This window comes from Oryza glaberrima, chromosome 3 (assembly GCF_000147395.1).
Source record: "Oryza glaberrima chromosome 3, OglaRS2, whole genome shotgun sequence".
NCBI lineage: Eukaryota > Viridiplantae > Streptophyta > Magnoliopsida > Poales > Poaceae > Oryza > Oryza glaberrima.
The window spans coordinates 7,047,908-7,069,560 of record NC_068328.1 but is presented as its reverse complement, the minus strand read 5'-3'; the positions used below and the strand labels follow the sequence as shown (position 1 = coordinate 7,069,560).

At 42.6% G+C, this 21,653-nt stretch overlaps 4 protein-coding genes and 1 pseudogene across 5 annotated transcripts; 2 read left to right on the top strand and 3 right to left on the bottom strand.

The window, feature by feature from the left end:
• Positions 1-1,077: 1,077 nt before the first annotated feature.
• LOC127766661 (uncharacterized) lies at positions 1,078-3,000 on the bottom strand. The gene is made up of 5 exons (XM_052291773.1): positions 2,853-3,000; positions 2,613-2,733; positions 2,420-2,523; positions 1,502-1,633; positions 1,078-1,404 (listed from the first exon to the last, which is right to left on the bottom strand). Exons 1-5 carry the CDS (start codon positions 2,853-2,855, stop codon positions 1,378-1,380), a joined length of 387 nt encoding a protein of 128 aa, XP_052147733.1. The 5' UTR covers positions 2,856-3,000; the 3' UTR covers positions 1,078-1,377.
• Positions 3,001-3,807: 807 nt separating this feature from the next.
• Positions 3,808-9,530, bottom strand: LOC127766660 (TSL-kinase interacting protein 1-like). Of its 2 annotated transcripts, none has more exons than XM_052291772.1 (13): positions 9,349-9,530; positions 9,059-9,199; positions 8,910-8,957; positions 7,688-7,797; positions 6,946-7,030; positions 6,567-6,843; positions 6,228-6,386; positions 6,016-6,119; positions 5,514-5,752; positions 5,099-5,417; positions 4,613-5,017; positions 4,388-4,525; positions 3,808-4,306 (listed from the first exon to the last, which is right to left on the bottom strand). In XM_052291772.1, exons 2-13 carry the CDS (start codon positions 9,152-9,154, stop codon positions 4,127-4,129), a joined length of 2,160 nt encoding a protein of 719 aa, XP_052147732.1. In that variant the 5' UTR covers positions 9,155-9,199; positions 9,349-9,530; the 3' UTR covers positions 3,808-4,126. The 2 variants fall into 2 exon arrangements, with proteins under 2 accessions (XP_052147732.1, XP_052147731.1); XM_052291771.1 differs by having other exon boundaries at positions 9,059-9,179.
• A 413-nt stretch (positions 9,531-9,943) lies between these two features.
• On the top strand, positions 9,944-11,395 carry LOC127765064 (transcription factor HHO2-like; annotated as a pseudogene).
• Positions 11,396-13,110: 1,715 nt separating this feature from the next.
• LOC127766806 (uncharacterized) lies at positions 13,111-17,666 on the top strand. Its single transcript, XM_052291954.1, has 10 exons — positions 13,111-13,434; positions 13,530-13,833; positions 13,951-14,052; positions 14,155-14,200; positions 14,302-14,380; positions 14,930-15,281; positions 15,425-15,677; positions 16,088-16,330; positions 16,419-16,538; positions 16,945-17,666. The coding sequence occupies exons 2-10, from the start codon at positions 13,762-13,764 to the stop codon at positions 17,391-17,393; spliced, it is 1,716 nt and encodes a 571-aa protein (XP_052147914.1). The 5' UTR covers positions 13,111-13,434; positions 13,530-13,761; the 3' UTR covers positions 17,394-17,666.
• Positions 17,667-18,289: 623 nt separating this feature from the next.
• Positions 18,290-21,515, bottom strand: LOC127766807 (small nuclear ribonucleoprotein SmD3b-like). The gene is made up of 5 exons (XM_052291955.1): positions 21,227-21,515; positions 21,056-21,108; positions 20,910-20,976; positions 20,765-20,821; positions 18,290-18,744 (listed from the first exon to the last, which is right to left on the bottom strand). The coding sequence occupies exons 1-5, from the start codon at positions 21,383-21,385 to the stop codon at positions 18,682-18,684; spliced, it is 399 nt and encodes a 132-aa protein (XP_052147915.1). The 5' UTR covers positions 21,386-21,515; the 3' UTR covers positions 18,290-18,681.
• Between the last annotated feature and the right edge of the window lie 138 nt (positions 21,516-21,653).

Below are 21,653 nucleotides of genomic sequence, written 5' to 3'. Positions count from 1 at the left end.
GCGTTTTTTTATTATATTTCTTTTTCGTTTTTGAACGTAACCTCTCAGATACCAGAGGGTTTGTATCTTGGAGTTGTTTCGTCTCGTATTTTTTTGGAGTTGTATACCGAGCGGAAACTTTTTGTTTCTTTTAATCATCAGTGGGATTTTATTCATGTAGGCTGTAGGGCGCGCAATGGTAATAGTTTTCTTAAACAAATTCCAGTCCGGAACCGGAACAGGGATATAGTTTTTTTTTTCTAGTAAAAGGAGCCGGGATTTAAAAAAGTGAAGACAAGCCACACGGAATTCAGGATTTTGTCACTGGTAAGCTATTTTCATCATTCATCACTAGATGGGTTGCGCGTTCGAGAAAAAAAAAAAACTGCCAGCCCCTAAAATACGAGAATGGAATTGGTAGCAGCGTTGCAGCAATGTCATCCCGACCTGTAATGATGTGCCTTAGCTAAATGAAATTAGAGATAGCAAATGCTAGTACTGATCAATGATATCTGAAGGCAGTACAAAAAAAGTTATAGGCCATACTCAGATTATACATTGCCCACCGGCAAAAGAAGCAAGAGTAAATGATCCAAATCAAAACCATGAACAGCACTGTTGGTTTCAGAGAGGTTTGGTAAGCAATATCACCCACCCCAGATTAGCAGTCAGATCAAACATTGGACTACATACTACTAGGGGTGTCTTTAGATTCGAAAATTTTTTTTGGCAAGAAAGGTCACATCAAATGTTTAAGATATATACATAGAGCATTAAATGTGGAAAAAATTAATTGCACAATTTACATGTAAATTGTGAAACGAATCTTTTGAGCCTAATTGTTTCATGATTAATCTTTTGAGCCTAATTGTTTCATGATTTGATAATGTGTTGCTTCAGTAAACATTTGCTAGTGACGGATTAATTAGGCTTAATAAATTTATCTCACAGTTTACAAGCGAAATCTAAATTTTAGAAACGGAACTAAACACGGCTTAGGATCCTTTGGAAGGCAGGAAGTTCAAAGGAATTAACTCAATTCCCACAAAATCTGCAAAATTCATCCATTCCAAAGGACACCTGCCCATGAACTCCAGCTGATGATAAGACCAATTTTTCGCAAGTGTGTCACAAGCAAACATCCATAAATCATTAGTCATTACAATAGTGCTTGGAGTGACTAGGGAGAAAACTGAACTGCCATGCTACAGATGTATCTTAAGGATTACACAACAGTCACAAAGATAGGACACATGGCACATCGCATGTATAGGTTTAATGTTCTCGCAGACATAGTTGAAAAACACAAAATTCTAGCAAATAAGACACCATCACCAGTCCAAGCCTCTGAAAAACTGTGTCGCTCTGAGGCCCATCACACTGAAAGGTCTTGGTAAATCAAATGAGGAGCTTCTCGATAGCATCCTGAAATTTATGACGAAATTCAGTTAAACTGCTAAAATAGAGATAACAGTCTCACAGTTTTCCAGCAAAGTACTAGATGATCCAAAGGTATGGTTACCTTGAGATTCTGTATCGGTGTCTTCAGCTGACTGCCCTCGTTGCTGGTCACTGAACAAGCAATGACAGGTCTAGTAACGCCACATGCGCGGCCAAGGGCTTGCTTCGAAGGGACAAAAACATATGGAACGTTCTGTCAAAATTAAAAAAAAAAACAAGTGAGTTATTTTTTCCTCTCCATTTCAGGACAACAAAAATAAATGAGAAAAGCATGGGCAAGAGGAGAAATATGCAGAAGATGACAGCTATATCACAGACTGAAAAAAAATGTTGTGGCATTTGTTCACTACTCACTGCACAATTAAGCATAACATTGAAAAACAGTAAAATATGAGTACTAGAATCTATCAGTCTACAACAATCAATGAATTCATAATTGTAATGTTTCGGGCAGCAAGAAGAAACGGAGCCAATCAAAAAAGAAGAGTTGGAGCAGTTTATTTGTGTTCATGACCAAAAAGAACAGTTGGGAGTTATCTGTGTTCATGACCAAATAACAAGCAGTATATCACTTGTGTCCAACAAGAATAAAGACCACAAAAACAATTCAGTGTGCAAAGCAAGGTCACTAGCAGCCAAGGACTCAAAACATCATCCAAGATGTATTCTGCTAATGAGCAAATATTGGAATTTGTAGCACGAACCACCAGAAGAGGGTGGTTAACACTAAGAGCACAATCAAACACTTAATTCTATCAATGAAACAGTCCAGAAAACATGACGGTGGACCGATATCGATAGTCCACAATACCACACGAACAAAGCTTGACAGCTCTAGCAAATAACAACTAGTCAAACAACTCGATTACTCCAGATACCAAGTCTTAAGGTACAAAATTTTAATAAGAACGCTAATTATAGGAAGCAGAGATGATATACATAGCAAGGACAAAAAAAAGTTAAGGAAAAAAAATACTACCTTATCCTCCGCGAGCAGGGGGAGGTGGAGAAGGATCTCGAGCGGCTCCGTGTCGGCCGCCATCACCACGAACTCTGATATACCCCTGTTCAGGGTCTTCGTCGCTGCGCATAGGCACACCCAAAAAGAAAATCAAACCGCTGGAGCCAAACAAAAAAAAACAAGAGGGACAATTTTTGTCTGGGGATTAAACCTTCGTTGGCCCCCTTCTTGAGCTGCTTGTAATTGGAGGCCTGCTGGACGAGGTCGAGGATGGTCATCGTCAGCTGCGCGTCCGCCAGCGGGTAGGCCTTAGGGTTCACGACCTCCTGGCTCTGCACAGCAACCAGAACGAGCGAACGAACAGGCGGGCGGTCAGGCTCGAATCGAGCAGCGTCGGCGAGAGCAAGCGAGGGAGGGAGGAATCGGGGGCGAGGAGAGAGGCGTCGCTTACCATTTTCGCGAGGTGGGTTGGCTCGGCTTGGAGGAGCTCGCGCGAGGAGGAGGAGGAGGAGGCGGCCGCCGCGGCGGAGGATTGGGGGAGCTCGCGTGTCGCTAGGGCTTTCGTGTCTGCGTGAAGCTAGGGTTTATCGCGAGCGTCTCCTCATATAGCCCGTTGGGCGGGTGGATTGGACGGCTGCGATTGCCTTCGAGATTCTTCCTCTTTTTTCCCCTTTTCTGTGCATTTCGTTTTCACCCCCCCTTGGCGGCTAGGCTCGGAGATGGGCTTGCACTTGAGGGCCCCTCGAATCATAAGGCCTCTTTGGAAGATATTACTACTAAGTTTCTTTTTTTGAGAAAATTCATGGAAATTTAACTAATTTCTGCTAAACTTGTTTGTAACAAAAAGAATGTTAATAAACAAAGAAAATTCGTGTATTCCAAAGAAGCCATGAGCATATTTCACAATTTAATTTCCATAAAAAAATTTCGAAAAAAATTCCACTTCCTCTCAAATGAAGGAATTTGCGGGATTTTCGTGGGGAGTGAAAATTATATAAAGCTAGATGGTATCCTGTTGTTGCTATGGGAGAATTATGTGATAATATAGTAGGTATGAGTTCTAAAATGTTCTTACTTACCTACTATATAACTTTTTTTTCATGTGTTTATATACTCTTTCATGTGTCTATATATTCTTGTATCTTTATCAATTATCCAAATGTTATGATTAGGTTGTATGGTGTTTTTAGTCGAGAATAGATGCAATTTACACCCTTAATGAATCATCCAAAAGCTAAAAACAATTCAGACGATATGATTTCATGAGAGAAGAGAGGATTAACATTAACTCCACTAAGTGAGGATGAACTTTATATATGAAAAATTGGCATTGGACAAATATGAAATATGCTATGCAATGGCAATAGATAACACAACTATTGCGGCCATGAAGCATTGGGCAATTGATCTGGTACACGGCAGGAGAAGCTTTATTGTAACCAAGCGATTGTGTGAGCTTTTTTTTTTTACAGGAACACCACGATTTACACGACATACATGTTAGCACGAACAGCTCTTATGTTACTACTTTACAACAACATGCGTCCCTCTTGACTGCAAACGCACAGCAAGTCCGCAGCTGTTGGATCTAGCCACAAACAGCTCACTTGGACAATATAAAGCCTCTTCAGCGAGATGCACAGCATCGTTGGCGGTAAACCTTCGTAGCCAACGTAGCAATTTCACCACGCAAGCGCATGAAGGAAGCCACCAGTATTCAGAGCTCTACATGATGGATGGTATCGAGTCATTCTTATCTGCCGTGAAGAACGACAGGTTTCGAAATGCATCCAGGCTATTCGCCATCATGCGGTTCCAACTATTCTGGCTGTCCCCTAGGAGTAAGTCATCAGCATGGTATGTCGCGGACGGTATGTCCAAGTCCAATGGTCCAAGTGAATCAGGCTGTCAGGAGAGAAGATTGTTTAGTTATGAGCATTACACCATGAAAAGAAAACAGGTATGGATAGGACATTTGTATAGTACCCAGTATAAGTCAGCTAGAGATTGATCCTTCGGAGCAGAATCGTGGTCACTTCGAGGTGGCGATTCAGCACAAAGTGACTCTATATCTTTGGCATCGTCAATACAAGGATTATGAGCAACCGCCGCTCCAGCTAAGTCCTGCAACACCAAATAAGTCATAAATTAACAATACTATGTATAAAAAATTGTTTATTATTCTAGGTTGGATCAATAAATGGAACAAACCTGAAGAAAACATTGAAACCCTTGTGAGTTTGAAGGATGAACATCACTGTCACTATCGGGAGAGCTGCTAGCTGAATTATTTGAACCTTCTCGCTTCCTAGATGCTGGTAGGTTAAAACTGAATGCGTCACAGGTTTCTTCAGCACCCCAGATGGTTGAATGGGATGCAAGGGCTGGCTGCTCTGCTGATTTATAACGAGAAGCATGAAGAGCAACAGCAGCATCAAATGAATCATAGCTGCAGGGATTCTCAAGCAACAGTGTGTTTTTGACAACAGATGTCCCTGGACAATCAGTATTAGCACCTCTGGAAGCTTCTGTCAGTAAGTATCCAACACTGATATCAGTAAGGGTATCTGCCCACTCTCCTTCAGATACTGCAGCACAATCCATCCCTTGATCAACCTGAAGTACAGAAACAATTAGAAGATACACAATTATCACTGGAATGTTCACTTGACAAAAGTATGCACAAAACTGTAGTACCTCAAAAACTTGGTTCGTGGTAACTTGGTCTTGATTCTGCCTGCCAAACTGTGAGGGGAGAACATCAATGCACTGCTCTGGCACCTGAGCACTCTTGCCTGTACTAGATGGCATAGCAAGCAATAATGCTGACTGATCTTTGGAACCACAAGGGTGTTGCTCAGGAGCACAACTACTGAGCGAATTACCATCCTTTTGCACACAAGCCTCTGAGGGAGATTTGGCATGGATGTCTTCAGGTATCAAGCAATTCTCAAAATGAGTCAAAGATATTTCACTTACACCTGCTTCAAGCTCAGCAAGGGAAAACCAACCATACCTTATTGACAAAAAGTTGGAACAACAGTTAGTATTTGTTATTATTGCCCCATGTATTACAATATTATAGTTCGTTTACTACACTGAAAATCCGTACCTTAATCGAAAAACAGATGGGCTATTCACAGAAAGGAAAACGTCAGCCACTGCGACAGTATCTTTTGTGGTCCACCTCTGATATGTAGCTAAATCTTCTTGATGAGCACAATATGGAAAAAGCAAAAGCTCTCCAGATGCAATGTTTGAGTTGCCCCACTTGCGGTTCAAATGTTCTAGTACTGATGATATTTTTTTCCTAGCACTTAATGTGAGTTCCAGATGTGGATTATGTTCATCCTGTCAAAAAGAGACAGGACTGTCATATCATGTCCAAACTGCTAACATATGAAAACTGAACAGAATATATCAGACACGATAGAAAATTCATAATGCAAAAGCCCTAATCAGGTTATTTGTGCTCCACGTTCCGTTTGATTCCATTTATCAGAAGAAATTTTATCAACCACAGGGATCTGAGTGTTTGAGCCAATAGTTAACCTATAGCACTGTGATTCATAATTTCATATTGCAGTTTGCTAGCAACAAAGAGACATATTTACCTTCTCTAATGCCTTTCGTGTAGCTTCATTTATTGGAAATAGCTGCAACTTTAGCTTTGCAGGTGCTTGTTGATCTGCTTCCTTTATATGATTTGTGCCAAGACCTGCCAATGTAGAATAAAACATCAAGACCCAGCCATTTATAGTCAAGAAAGCATAGAAACATAGTGTAGTAAATATAGGAAGTACAAAGCAATGGTATGAAATAGTACCATCAACTGTGCAGGCATTGCTTGATGATGGAGATAACATTCTTGCATCAGCGTTCACTGTGTTGCGCTCAAGCTCTTCAGCTGCATCAGCAACCAAAGAAACACCAGCCATGGCAGCTCTCTCCCATTTTTTATATGCAGCAGATGCAACAACACCACCTAAAACACAGGTCAGCTGCTCTCAAAACTAATGTGAGGAAAGCTCAACACTATATGGTCTTCATATAATATATTTTATTGTCAAGGCTTAGCTGCTAAAACATACAAACTGCATATTGCATAAGACAAAATATGAGTAAGCTAAACCATATCAAACCAAAAGAAAAATGGCATTGTAACCTGCTCTTCTTTTCTGTTTCACAGTTCTTGTGGCGGAGAGGTCCCCTTTAGTTGCACCTGACTTGTTACTGCAATTTGGTTCTGTGACCTTTTTGAAAAATGACCCTTTAGAAGATCCTACTTTGCTACCATTGGAGACATCCACAGCCAAGAGTTTTACTGAGAAAGATTCATTTCCAGGAGTCCTGTTGACAGCCGAAGATGAAGAGGACAGGCACACATCCCCACGTGGACACTTTTTTCTGGTTTTATTTCTATCCTTTAGTAGTTGATTTCCCTATAAAGTTGGATATATCACATGAGAAAAAAAACTAAATAAAAAAAAGAACAGTTCCTACAATTATGAAAAGCTGGGAGAATAACAAGTGCTGTAACAAACCAATGCTTCTACGAAAGTTTTGAATCTCCGAGGCTTCAGATGCAGTTTTGATGCACTGCAGCTAAATTTTTCAAGCAGAGACCACCTGCATAAAACCAAGTTAGTATCTGAGAGTTTTCCATGCAGTGTAAAAGGAAGCATCATAGGATCAAATCAAAAGCAATGACAATAAGCAACAAACGGTATTCTCTCCCATCTTGCACATAGACAAGAGGGCATTCTGCATCAGAATAAAAAATATTAAAAGCCCTCCCTGCTGATCCAAGCACTCCTAATCGTAAAAGTACATTCTCAGTTGTGCAATTTTTGTCATCAAAAGACTTTTTCTTTGTTCAGAATCATATTCTGAACTCAGAAATATGAATTTTTTTTCCAAAGCTCAGAAACCATTTTGATTGAACAGTTCTGACAGTTTTAAAATATAGGCACCAAACATGATAAGGTGTATACACAATATCAGCACGAAGGCCCAATAGTTGTAGCACTCTAGGTATTACAGCAGTGACCCATAACTGTAATAAGGTAAAATAAAATTATAGCCTCGTCCTCTATAAACTAAAAAGATAAGGTATGTGCGTTCTTAGCCTACTAGGAAAAGAATATATATCGCAAAGATACCTCAGCGATATTGTGAGATCAAATACTACCTTTTGCAATCATGCTATATATATAAATTAATAGAACAAGAAGCTTAAAGCACACCTAATCAGATTGATTTGCACGTAGGGATTCATTTAATTACCAGCAGAGCATAGCAGCAATGGTGTCCTTGGAATTTTTTGCATCGAGCGAGAACTCAGGACCGAGAAGTTTCTTCATGCGTCGAACAAGACGATAGTAATAATGTCTGACCTGTAATGTGAAAAGTTGAAAATACAGTGAATCTTCATGCCAATGGCAGACATTCAGGTGTTCTCTAGTTTATGCAAATATTGTTTATATACAATGAAGCATCTGTTACAAATTATGCTACCCATATGATGGTGTAAAAGACAATCAATTGTCGTAGAGAGAACTGTTTTGACCTTTTGGTGTTTACCGCTTTAAAGCATACACATCGTAGTTCACAGGGAACACTTAGACGATCAGGCAACACGCACTGTGGGAAAATTCCTCAAGCTATTCCAGGTGCAGCATATTAGGTGAGGTGTGCGACTTGTGCTATAAGGCTTGTGCTAAGATGGTGAGGAAAGTACCTCACTTCATTCTATCTATCCAAGGGGATAGTACTAAGATACAACTAAACCTAAACAAAACTTAGTGCCGGTTCTTTGCACCATGCTCGAAAGTTGGAGTTGCCCATAACAGCATCACCTATACAAACTTAAGGATGGAAAATAAGTCGAATCAGTTGTATGTAACAGCAAGTCAGGAAGAGAGATCTGCTGCAAGTGAAAGTACCTAATCCTGATGGGAATGCAAGGATGGAGATTGCAATCCACTCACCCTTCTCCCACGAAATCAACGGAAATGGTACGTATATGCTGAAGGGATACTGGCACTATGTCAAGCAACAACAAAGGCCATATTTGGAAATGTAGTTTCCCTACGCCGGTTACTTGTAATCTTTTTTCTCAACGTAAAATTCATTTACTCAACTCTAATTGACATCCCGTCGAAGGGAAAGTCCTTTACAACAGTTCATAGAATTAAAATTTACTGCCTAATGCGAATCTTCCTCTCCTTCGACTTTCCTAATCAGTTAAATAACGTTGGATATGAGAGGAGGGGCTCTTATATCGGAATTTATTAAGAGGAATGAGGCTCGAACCCTGACCGGCTAGACCACCACCTTGTGATGCTAGCCAGAAGACCCCGGGTAATCAGTTAAATAAATAATGATAAGTATCATAAAGGCGTACTAAATTTACGATCTAAACATATCGACCTCTGCTTTAAATTCCTAATTTGTTAATAACAGAAATTAAACATCATAAAATAGTTCTTGTCTGAAGATGGTGTACCTGATCTTTGCTTTTGCTCTGGACACGCAGCGTAATCTTCTCAAAATTCTGACACAAAGGACAAGACATCACGCATCAATCGATTAGTGCACAAACGCAGTAATTCGCAAGAACAGCACAACATTGCATCAAGAACGTATGTGTCTTACCTTCCCTACTTGGCGCAGCGCATTGAAAAAATTTTGTTCCTCTTGGCGTGTCCATGCTGCCCATTGCCGGGCAGGGGCGGATCTAACGAGGGACATAGGGGGTTCAGTTGAACCCCCAAACCTTTTTCGCGAACAAACAAACTGTTAATAGTATTAAGGTTAAGGCAAATTAAGGGGAAATTTCAGATCTAGAACAGAAGCTAGGGTTAACGCACGCAAATTCGAGAAAAGGGTTCGTAGGGTACAGAGAGATGAGAAAGAGCATGAGGCATACTGATCGGGGTGCTCACCAGGATGCGGCGGAAGCAGCAGGACGGACGACGGCGCCACTGCTCGCGAAGTCGCGGAATCGATGGAGATCGGCGCAGAGCGGCGGGGGGGCGAGCTCGCGAGGAGACGAGACGGGAATCGACGCCGAGCACCAGGGCCGCACAATGATTTTGGCTGGATTTTTACATTTCGGTCCTTTTCAAAAATTCATTCATAAATAGACTGAAAAAACTTACTCCTTTCAAATATATATATATATATATACACACACACTAGCACGTAAGGAACATTAGTGCCAAAGTTAAATGTCTTCGTGCCAGAGTAGTTAACGACAAGACACTTTACACCCGTGATGTGGCAGTTACGCTGGTTGCTGACATGGTAAGGATATACGCCAATAAGATGACTCATTTGACTAATAACTCATCGGACTCTCTAACGTCGAGATGATATCCCAGCTATCGCAAATTTTTTTACATTAAAATTGAAAACAAACACTATCATAATATATACTTATAAGTTCATCTCGTATCACAATGTAATAAAGCACGTAACATAATATCCATTACTGGTAGCTAAAACCATAATATCTATCATAAATAATTTTAAAAGATAATGTACGAAAGTAATTCTCATTAAATATCCATGAAACCATCCAACTTATAAAAAATGAAAAGAAAAGGATAATCTTCTCTCTCTTTTTTTTTTTTCAACGTCGTTGAATAGTGTTCATCATATAAGTTCATACGTATTATATAACTAGAAAGAGGAGAAGCTTTTTTCGCGGATCACCATGTAGAATAGAAATGGAAAAATACAGCATAAAATAACAAAGAGGTTATTAAAAATAAAAAAACTCATTTTATTCAGTTTCTTGTAATTTGCCATTTTTTTTCTCAGTTTTATAAAAAAAATTCTATGTTATTATTCCACGAAGAAAATATTAACACATGTTGAGCATGCATAGCTTGTGTTGTCAGTCTCATATATATTTGTCTGTATTTTTCGCTAACTTTTCTGAAATAGAGTTTTTTTTCCTAACCAATTATGTCAATTTCAAATCATCATGTGTCCAATGCGTTCATGCCACTGGCCACCTCACCGGTGTTTGCAAAATCACCGGAGAAAGCCGCCACCGCCACGCCATTGCCGGCGGCCGTGCCAGACCTGTCCCTCTCCTCCCCGGCATGTCCGGCGGCACCGGCGAGCGTCACCAGCAGCGCCGTCACGGATGTCGCCAGAGTGCAGCGGCGGCAGCAGCAGCAGGCGGTGCAACGGAAGGCCAGGCGATGCTGGTCGCCGGAGCTCCACCGCCGGTTCGTCGCCACGCTCCAGCGCCTCGACGGCCCACAAGGTGAGGATGATCTCATTCTCATCAACCCAAATTGTGCAAATTGCCACATTTTTTTAGATTAGAATTTTTTTCCCAATAATAATTTTTAGGTAATTTTATTTTCTTTCTGAACTGTTGAGATGATTGAATTTGTTGTCACATTGTTGATTGTTCCTAATAAAATTGTTTGATTATTTTTTTATTGGTGTGCTAAAACTTGCTTGATGTTTTTTTATTATTATTGATGCAGCTGCAACTCCTAAACAGATTAGGGCTGATGAAGGTTGATGGTCTCACTGATGATGAAGTCAAAAGCCACCTGCACGTTTGTTCAATCTCAGCTCCTACTGTTACAACCTAAAAAAATTGCCATATGTCGATGGCAACAATTCGGTACACCTCTTTTAGAAAAAAAAACTTACGAATCTCAAAGCAAATCGTGAAGAAGTACCGGCTGCACACGCGGCGGGCATCCGACTGCGGTGGTGACAGCGGCGGTCTGTGGACGCCGCCACCGGAGCAATACACCACCTCGCAGCACAACACGTCGCAGTCCGGCTCACTGCAGGTCCCCTGCACTCACCGTGTCGTCGAGCCACGCCGTGTCGGTGACCGCTGGTGATAGCTGCGACGGTGGCGAGGAGGAGGAGGAGGAGGAGGAAGAGGATGACGGGAAGTCCGAGAGCTACAGTTGGGAGATGCAGAATGGGGCAAGGGCATCGTTATCATCTTGAGCACCATTAATTAATGGTCTCCAGATGCAGCACAGCAGCACAGTGTCTGAAGAACTTAGGCATATTTCTGTACAGTGGTTGAGAGCTTTTTTGGGCGTTTTTTTTGGAGGATGAGATTAAGTACTGGAGTTATCCATGTGAGTAATTTGAGTTGTTGTTGTAGAGCGTTTGAGGATATGAGAGTTGTTAATTACATCACATTGTATAATCTTTGGGCTAAATTGTGATGTCGAGATTAATTATTCTTATGTGAGGAGAAGAATATTGCTAGATTATTATCCACTTTTGATGCCTCCTGTTATGTAAATTTAGGCTGTATTTGGTTGAGCTGTGGCTTTTGAAAAAGTAGCTGTGGACTATGGCTTTTTGAAAAGTAGCTGTGAAATAGGTCTGTGGCTTTTGGAAAAACTCGTTTGGTTCAACAGTTGTGGCTTTTGAAATAAAGTCCCGCTTACAAGCGGAGCCCACATGTCATACACACATTAAAAAAAGAAGAGAAAGAGATGGAGATGGCTGACACGCCGTCGCCGTCGTCGTCGCCTCAGCGGTGACGGCGAGAAATTTGGCATTTTACTATCGCAAAAGGATGGTTTCGCTGGAATGCTATCGCTTCAAAGTGATTCATTAAAATGCTACCCTAAACTAAGGGGTGTTCACCAAAATACTTTTTTTTTGGTCTTTTTGTTAATATTAATTTTTTTGCTCTATTTTGTTTTGTCTTGTGACCAAATTACCCCTGCCTCTATCCACGACGCATCACTCAAATGGCTTGCGCATCCCGTCAACCAGCTGCTCATCTTTCTCTTCCTCCTCCGCCTCACCCAGGAGGAGGTTGTTTTGGTGAGGTTGCTCGATGATGAGCCGAGTAGGAGGGCGCGCTCGAGGGCGCTGAAGCAGACGCTGCGTGGCGGCGGGAACAGGCTGAGGCGCGCGCTCTGCACGCCGCAGCTGCTCGACGGGCTGCGCCGGCTGATAGGGTCCGCTCACGAGGGCGTCAAGGTCAGCGCCGCCGCGTGCGTGGTCAACCTCTCGCTGGAGCCTACGAACCGGGTGCAGCTCGTGCGTGGGGAGCTCATGCCAGTGCTCGTCAGGCTGCTCGTCGCGGCATCCCCGGAGCTGCGCCACCACCACCCCAGCGCCGGGAAGACAAGGACGTGTGCCGCCACCACTGCCGCCATGTTCGTCTGCTCGCGCTGCTGGGTCGCCGCGGCCATCACCGAAACGTCGGGGCGCTCACTCGCTCGCTCGGTCGACGCCGGCCTCCCCGCCACGCCTGCTGTGCCCTCGTCACGCCCACCGGCGGCAGCCAGCTACCGCCGCTCCCGAGAAAGAGGGGAAAAGAGAGGTGGGTGAGTATGACAGGTGGGGCCTGCATCAGGGGTATTTTTGTCTTGGGAAAAAACAAAATAGAGCAAAAACATTTCTATTCACAAAAAAAATAAAAACACTATTTTTAGGAACACCTCTCAAAATTAGAATAGTATTTTAATGAATCACTTTGAAGCGATAATATTCCAGCGAAACCATCGTTTGCGATAGTAAGGCAATGTTTGGAAAATGGGTTTGGGATATGATTTCTCACCTCCCAAAGAGTAAGTTTTAATCTTAGCCACCCATTTATCTAACCTCACTTCATCTTATCTCTCCATTCATTTCCATTTCCCAATCTCACCTCTCCTAACCCATTTCCGAAACACACCTTAAAATCCCAAATTTCTTCTCTCAAAAAAAAAAAATCCCAAATTTCTCGGCTACGGCGGGGAGGCAGACGCACGCGGGGAGGCTGACGAGCGAAGGGGCGGCGGCGCCTGGAGGAGGCAGCGGTGACGCCGCCGCCGTCGACCACCTCACCTCCCTCGTCTCCCCCCTCCACGGCCGACGGGCAAGGGGCGATGGCGTCGGGAGGAGGAGGCAACGGTGACGCCGCCGCCGTCAACCACCTCACCTCCTTCGTCTCCTGCATCCACGGCCGACGGGCAAGGAGGAGGAGGAGCGGCGACGGCGGCAGTGGGGCGAGGAGGAGCGACGGCGGCGGCTCGGTGAGGAGGAGCGGCGCGCGGGGGGAAGGGATGGGAGGGGAAATGGGCCTTCCCTTTTCTGATTGGGCTGAAAAATCCTGCCTTTTTTTGCACAGTGGTGGTGAGGGGAAAACCTCCACGATTTGTCGCGCCGCTCCCCTCCCCGTCACGGCCGCCGCCGCCGCTGCCGCCGTTTGGCTGAGCACCTCGCCGCCGGCGCTATTCCCCACCGGGGCGGCCTCGCCGGCGTATCTGTGGTGATTTGTGCTGCGAGAGAAACTTCTTTGTCGACTCCGCCGCCGCGGTTGCGGTTCAGGAGCTTGCCGAGCTCGGCGAGGGGCGGCGGCAATGAGGGAGGCGGTGACGGTGCAGGTCGGCGGCTTCGCCAACTACGTCGGCTCCCACTTCTGGAACTTCCAGGTGAGCCCCCCCCCCCCCTCTCTCGTCTCCGGCAAGATCCCCAACTTGTTGCTCCACCTGGTGCAAGAACCTGACGCTGACGCTTCTTGTTCTTCTTGTTGGGGTCTTCTTCTCCAGGATGAGTTGCTCGGGCTCGCCGACGACCCCGACGCCGACCCAGTCTTCAAGAACGACGCGCTGGACATGGACGTCCTCTACCGCTCCGGCGAGACGCACCAGGTAGAGCCGCTCGTCCTTATCATTAAGGAAAATATACTTATTTTTTTTCTGCTACTGCTCATCTCTTACTGACTACTAGCATACAATGCTTGATTTCACCAGGGTATACCCACATACTGCCCTCGTCTGGTGTCGGTTGGTTCTCGAGGTAATCTGACTGTGAATTTGATCCAAGTATTGTAGTGTGTAACAACTGTTATTTTGTTACTGATAGTGTTGGCTGCGTGTTCACGGTGGTATCATTTGCAGGGTCCCTTGGTTCTTTGAGTTCATCCGGTAATCTCAGTCAGACCAGTGCTTCTGCAGATCAGCTCAATGTTGCTACATGGCAAGTGGTGCTCTAACTTCTCCAGAATATGCTTCCATGTTTGGTTTTGCTTATTGTGCCCACCATGCATAAATGATCGCTGTAATTTGGCATGTACAAGCTACGCAGAAGAATACTGTTGTTTCAGTTTAGTATAAGATTGCTTGTGCAAATGGGTTACAGAGTTAAATAAGCTTAGGTATCTACAACTGGGGGATAATTCTGACAAATGGAGGAAGCATGTCTGCATTGTCAAAGAAAGCAGATAGCAAATATAGCAGCTTTGCTCTAGCAATGAGCTGCTCTTAGGCTGATAATAAGGGAGCAATGGACTGGTAGTAACGATGCATATACCCATCCAGCTTCTGTGGAAGTGATGCATTGCATCTGCCTATTATTTTCGTAGAGTTGCATTCATCTTTTGGCCTGCTGTTGCTTGTTATGTGCTGCTGTCATGCATGCTATCAGTAACTATATGCTAATATCATCGACAAGAATAGGGGCACCTATATATTGAATAATGTGTCGGGCTCATATATTACCATGATGATTTTTTCCTGGTTTATGTAGGTCTGGAAGTGTAACAAGATCAGTCTCAAAACCTCATGGGCGGAACTTGTTTCTGCAAAGCTTAGTTGAAGAAGGGCAGAATCCAAGCACTAGCAATGGTGCCAGCAACTCCCAGAAAAGTGTTGAGGATAAGGACCTGATCGACTGTCTAGAGAATAGCGTCAACTTTTGGACGGATTATTCAAAAGTTCAGTATCATCCTCAGAGTTTATATGAGTTACATGGGTCATGGACAGACTTTGACAAGTTTGATAACTATGGCAGCGCACAAGAGGTTGTTTCAGACTGGTCGCAAATAGAGGAAATGAATGAGAGGCTAAGGTTCTTTGTTGAAGAATGCGACCATATTCAGGTCCTACTTTTCCCCAGTGAATTATCAGCAAACTCTACTATAGTTTTGCAACAAGCTAATGTTCACTTATGCACATCATTTCCGATATCATGCATATTTTGAGACCATTATTTTTAGCTTAATTGATTCATAATTTACCACAGGGCATCCAGTTTATTGTGGATGATTCAGGAGGTTTTTCCAGTGTAGCTGCACAGTTTTTGGAGAACATTGCTGATGATTACACAAATACACCTGTATTGCTTTACTGTGTGAGGGATCCAATGACCCTTGGATCATCCAGGAGGAATCAAAGGGAGTCCATTATGAGAGCTCTTCATGATGCTGTTTCATTTTCAAAACTTTCGTCCTTTTGCAACCTGATGGTACCCATAGGACCGCCTTCATTAAGTAGAAGTATGTCCTTTGCCTGAACTCCACGTTTTTAGTTTATTTTTTTATTCTTTTTTGAAAACTTTCCATTCGAGCACTTTTAGGTCTGGGGAGTTCTCGTAAGTTGGCTAAATACACAGGAGGATACTAAATTGCGATGCTATTGTTATTCTGTGATTTTATAGGACTTCTTTCCGGTAGCCTAATTTTGCCTTTGATTGCTTTCATGTATACTGATCTTGTGCCTTAAGATACTGCACTTGATTGCATTTCCATTAAATATCAACTCCTTTTGTTCATGCTGTATATTCACATTTGATTTCCATACAAAATTACTTTCATGAATTCCCTTAAAAAAATACTTTCATGAATGTACAGAAAGCTTATTCTGTATGAGATTTTCTCACAAATTTCCTTTCACTCTGTTTCATCAGGTTACATGTCATCGTATCTTTATATACAAGACGAGAAACCATTCCATGCTAGTGCTGTTTGTGCTGCAGCAATACATTCAATTACTGTTCCATTTAGATTGCAACAAACGGGCCCGAGTTCAGACTTGGCACATTCATCTGGTAATCTTGACATTGGTGAACTTCTGCACATTTTATCTGATCAAGGTCGGCAGAACATGGTTACTGCTCTGGATGTAGCGATGCCTGCCCCTTCTTTGACAGGTACACAACATAACATATGTCCTACTGTCATACCAACATTGGATGGAAATTTAATCTTGCTTGCTAATTGCACACTTGTAATTTGCAGATAGAGATGCTATGGGGAACATAGAGATGAAGTTGCACTCTTTGACCCCTGAAATCAGCGATGAGGATGAAGATCCTTATTCAGTTGAATCGCTGGTGGTTCATGGAGCTCTTGATAAAGGTCTGCACATCTTATCTTTTGCCATAGGGTCTGTTTAAGGCTGTGTTCGGTACTGGAGGATGGGAACCTATCTCCTCCGCACGGAAAACAGAGTGGTCCATTAGCGCGTGATTAATTAAGTATTAGCTTTTTTTTTTCAAAAATGGATCAATATGATTTTTTTAAGCAACTTTCGTGTAGACACTTTTTGCAAAAAACACACTGTTTAGCAGTTTGAAAAGCATGCGCGCGGAAAACGGGATGGGGGAGTTGGGAAGTCCTATTATTTGTCATGCCAACAGAACTTATTTTTCTACTGTTATATTGTACAATATTGAACATTTCACAACATTATAGGCATGGTGGCTAAATTTTGGTTATACATGTAGAAGTACAAAGAATTAACAATTGAAATTTGTTTGCACAGGTGGGCAAAGGACTTCCATATCACAAGTGAAAGACTCGGTATGTTCAGTCTACGAAGCCAGAGAGACAAAGCCAAAATTTTCCCATCTCTCAGCATCTCTTTGCCCCCTCCCTGTCCCCCTTCCGTTCCCGTCAATCTTCAGAGGCAACATTGGCCGGCATGGGGAGATCCTTAGCGACCATGCAGAAGAATCCCAGCCAAAGGGCTCACTCGATATTGAATCGATACCGATGGCGGCACGATTACGATCAAGCAGTGCCGTCCTGCCTTTCATAGAGAGGCGATCGGGGAGCCTCCAGAAGCACGGTGTCGCAAGAGGTGCCATCGGGTCTCTGGTCCTCCGTGACTGGGGCTTCGGGAGGGAGGAGGTGGAAGACATGGCGGAGCACCTAGCAAAGTTACTCGGCCCGTTTCACCCTGAAATGGATCTTACTTCGGATTCTGACTAGATCATCTTCGAAAATCTTACTTGGAGAATCAAGCATGATCTATCTGTTACAATGTATGTGGATTGTTGTAATACTGAATTTGTTTTTCAGAGGGTTTTCAGATACTGAAAATTCATGCTCATGTGGCTGGCTGTTTTGAAATCAAGAATGAGAGATCTGAATCTATGCTATGGTAGAATTTCTTTTTCTTGTGCATGTGCATTTGAGCATGGGTGCAGGCTGTGTATGTCACAAATATGTACCATATTGTATAAAAATCAGAATGGAGATGCATTTCTTACTTGTGAAACTCTACAATGTAGAGATGTGCTCAGGTGGGACTATTTGAAATTTTCCTAATAATCTCATCACCTTACGAGAGAGCATTGATGAAACTCAACTGCCACTAAGCATATGAGAGAGCACTGATGGGTCCATATTTCTCCTTTATCTGTTAATTCTCTGATAGAAAAAGGCTGAACAAGATAAGTGGTAGACTAATATCCGATGGTACACTAAGTTTTTCAATAATACATTTATATGCTCTGATAGAAAAATAATGGCTGAACAAGGTAAGTGGTAGACTAATATCCGATGGTACATTAAGTTTTTCAATAATACATTAATATGCTTTTGTTGGCATGGTTCCTCGTCCACTCTGACCATGAACTATGAGCAAAACAGAAACCTACGGCCAGGCACATGCCTGCAATTAACACCAAATGCAACCAACGCTATCACAATTGTTCTGCTCACCGGCAGTCTTACCGTTGCCTAGTCACCCTTACACTATGCCCAGTGCCCACCAATCACTGCCAAAGCCCAAGACATCAGGATCAGTTGTTGCATAGCATTGCTTGGTACAAACCCATTTGTCGGTAGGACTTGAGCTCAAGCAGTGAGTGTGACCATGAAGATACAAAGTGCGTTATAATAACTTATAAGAAGCATACGATTCAGGAAGTTGCCAGATAACCACTAGGCCTTTGGAGCACATGAATTTTAAGAATCACTGCGTTCCAAACGGCCACTAAACTGGTAGATACAAAAGGAAATTCGCTCAATGACAGGGGAAACTGGTCTTGTCATTCAAATCAGGTTAACGAACACAATGTTTCTACCTTTGAAATATCATACTCAACCTACCATATCTAACATTAAAAATACATGAAATCGACGCCACCAACATGCATGCATCCTCCTTTAAGCGGATTGATCAGACAAGATGCACACTGGCTGTTTAATTCTCAAGCAATGTTTTCAAATTAAGGCATCAACTTCCTCAGGCAGATAATAGATGACAGACAATCTATCTCCTCACCGGAGGTGCACCACCCCGTCCAACAGGACCACCACCACGACCAGCAGCAGCCTGCAGTACATGAACAGAGGGAACAAGTTTAGGAACTGTCTGTTGGAAGTGTCAGTGATGAACAAAAACACAGAATTTGAAAAATAATGCGTGAAAATATCTGGCTATAGAAAATCTAAAGTGAATTTTGCTAGAACCCTTAACTGCATGTTATTCTATGTTAAAATTTTCATTTGCCAAGTGGCCTTCTGCAGTTTGCAAGATGAATTCATATTTTTATAGGCATAACTTGCTAGTCAAGATTTATGATAACAATGCTATATAAATTATCTAGTTTCGCTAAAATTGTAATAGGACAGGAAAAAAAAAGGGCAACCAAGATTCAACACTCCATTTTTTTTTCTTTGCGAGGAACACTCCATTATAAATTATTTAACCAACATAAGGAAGACCGAAAGGACCAATATATGCACAGAACAAACACCACAAACAAATGAGCGAAAAAAAAGCCAAAGAATAGCTGCAGACATGGAACAAACAGAAGCACAAAGATACCCAGGAAAGAATCATATCATATCTTTAGAAAATAAACTGGACCTTGCCTTCAGCTATTGGGAAAACAACTTCATTCCCAAATTATGTAGTGTAGGTAACAGAATATCATCCTATGGTACCCAAAGACTACACTAGAGGTATTTGAGAATATCTTGTATGGTCCTCATATTCCTCACTTGGCACCTGGCTAGTAATACCATCTTGACATACCAACTGATGGGAAAAATATCTAAGATAAGCCAGTCAGTTGCATTTTCCTAAGATCTACATCCTTCTTTTGTTTGTTAAATGGTATACATAAACAAAAGCTTGGATAACCCTTGGTTAAAAGTTCTTACTACTTCCCCTATCACTTCGAAAAATTTGATAACACATGGCCATCCAAACAGCACAATCCAATATTTTAAGCTCAGATATCCACCCCAAAGGTCCATACGATTTCTAATGGCACAAATAGACTACAGTTATTCCACAGTTAAGTGCACGTAAAACTTTTACAATAAAGGTTGAACATATGCACAATTAATTTGTTCCACTACACATGTCAATTTCATAACATGTCCATATGACTGGTTGGCAGACTTCTGCAGTGTCAAGATCAAAACAAAAAGGAGGTACAATCTAGAAGATGGCTCCTAAATGGCTAAATCCTGAATTGCAATGTGACCATTGTCAAAGTATGTCATCCTTTCAGTTTAACCATTCTATTAACATAGCTACCATGGCTCATTCACCCAATACGGAAAATTGACAATATGGCACTGTTTATTGACCTTAACGTATGATAGGAGAGAAAGAAACCAGGAGTTAAATTCAAGATGAAAATCCAATTCAGTGGAAAAGCAAGCCAAGCATGATTAATTGAGTATATGTGACAGCGCACCAACATTGTCAGTATCAAAGATAATTAGATCCATGGTACAGCAGCTAAAAGCTCATTAGTTCAGGGACATAATCACAAAGGAAAGGCATAAAAACATTTTTTTAAAAAAAGTTAGGCAATTTTCATTATCCAAATTTTGAAGAAAACCCAAGCACAACAGCATAAAAACATGACATCTACAAAATAATACTGGATTTTTTTCAAGATAAAAGAAGGGACCCATAGAATTTGTTTAAATCTAAGTATGTTAAAAGCAATCCTCAAGAATTAAACCCTAGGAACATCATGTGCAACTAATCAAATTACTACATATTCTATACATCCATTAGAAAGATAGAATTTACCGCGTAATTTCATTTTGACCTATTTATCTTAACAGGAAAAATCCAAATTGAAAGTGATTATATAAAATAAGAAACTAAGCAAAGTCCCTCCAAAATAAATCAATAACTGATGTGTTGCCTTTGGAAAGATGCAAGGTACACTGCATCACCCTCACTCGTTCAAGAGTATATCCTAATTGTATTTTCTTTTACACGTTATATCACCAACAGGATTCAAATTATCACTATATAATTGATCGACCAGAAGGAACAACCATCTTTGTATCAAAGCATAATGTCCATATGAAGCAACCATTACCCGGGCACGCATTGCAACCGCACGGCCACGCCCGACTCCAATAGCTGATCCTTTGCCCTACACAAGACAACAACAAAAAAATTAGCACAGTCACACACCATCTCACCACTCTCTTATCTCAGCAAAACATTTTACAATCACCAACCCTGATCCTTGCTTCCAGGCGCTTGAACATGGGTGCGTTCTTGAGCATATCCGGTATAATCATAAATCTGCAACAACAACAACCCACACACTCAGACAAATAAGACCACCACAACGCACCACCACCTAATGAAAACCCTGGGTTACCTCACTCTGCTTCCTCTGATGAAGACGTGCTCCAGCTGCGACACCTTGCCATCCTGCAGATCAACAAACCCAAAAAAAAAAGGAACAAATCACCCAGGGTTTTCAAATCGACGGGGATCTGGCTCCGATCTGGAGTCTGGGAGAGTCGCGGGGGCGCGTAGTAGCTCATACCTTGGCGGTGAAGGTGATGTTGTCGAGCTGGCAGTTCCAGTTGTCCTCGCACTCCACCATGGCGCCGCGGTACACCTCGCCGGTCTTGAGCTCCACCGTCACCACGTGCCCCGCCGCCTCGTGCAGCAACTTCACCGGGATCCCCAGGCTCCGGCTCATCTTCCCCTCTCCTCCTCCTCCTCCTCTCTCGCCGCCGCCGCTAAAACCCCAGCTCGCAAGGGAGTACGGGAGGCGGCGGCTCAGGGCTCAGGCGAAGCAAAGCGGACAGGGAAAAAAAAGAGAGAGAAAAAGAAAATAAAAGGAAGTGTTCGGGTCTCGATAAACTCTCCGGTTTTGTCTTGGATCGAAATGGCCCGGCCCAACAATATCAGAATGGGCCTAGCCCAACAATTGTCAGAATGGGCCCGGCCCAAACCAAGCCGCGGCG

Excerpts from the sequence above, each read along its gene's own strand:
- LOC127766660 (XM_052291772.1), bottom strand. The coding sequence starts at position 9,154 with ATGTCCCTCGTTAGATCCGCCCCTGCCCGGCAATGGGCAGCATGGACA. Across the intron at positions 7,798-8,909 it reads AGAGCAAAAGCAAAGATCAG|GTCAGACATTATTACTATCG; the intron begins GTACACCATCTT and ends TTCACATTACAG. Across the intron at positions 7,031-7,687 it reads ATTGCTGCTATGCTCTGCTG|GTGGTCTCTGCTTGAAAAAT; the intron begins GTAATTAAATGA and ends GGTTTTATGCAG.
- LOC127766661 (XM_052291773.1), bottom strand. Across the intron at positions 1,634-2,419 it reads CCCTGCTCGCGGAGGATAAG|AACGTTCCATATGTTTTTGT; the intron begins GTAGTATTTTTT and ends TAATTTTGACAG. Across the intron at positions 1,405-1,501 it reads CACCGATACAGAATCTCAAG|GATGCTATCGAGAAGCTCCT; the intron begins GTAACCATACCT and ends CATAAATTTCAG.
- LOC127766806 (XM_052291954.1), top strand. The coding sequence starts at position 13,762 with ATGAGGGAGGCGGTGACGGTGCAGGTCGGCGGCTTCGCCAACTACGTC. Across the intron at positions 13,834-13,950 it reads CCCACTTCTGGAACTTCCAG|GATGAGTTGCTCGGGCTCGC; the intron begins GTGAGCCCCCCC and ends CTTCTTCTCCAG. Across the intron at positions 16,331-16,418 it reads GCCTGCCCCTTCTTTGACAG|ATAGAGATGCTATGGGGAAC; the intron begins GTACACAACATA and ends TGTAATTTGCAG.
- LOC127766807 (XM_052291955.1), bottom strand. The coding sequence starts at position 21,385 with ATGAGCCGGAGCCTGGGGATCCCGGTGAAGTTGCTGCACGAGGCGGCG. Across the intron at positions 21,109-21,226 it reads ACATCACCTTCACCGCCAAG|GATGGCAAGGTGTCGCAGCT; the intron begins GTATGAGCTACT and ends GTTGATCTGCAG. Across the intron at positions 20,977-21,055 it reads ATCAGAGGAAGCAGAGTGAG|ATTTATGATTATACCGGATA; the intron begins GTAACCCAGGGT and ends TTGTTGTTGCAG.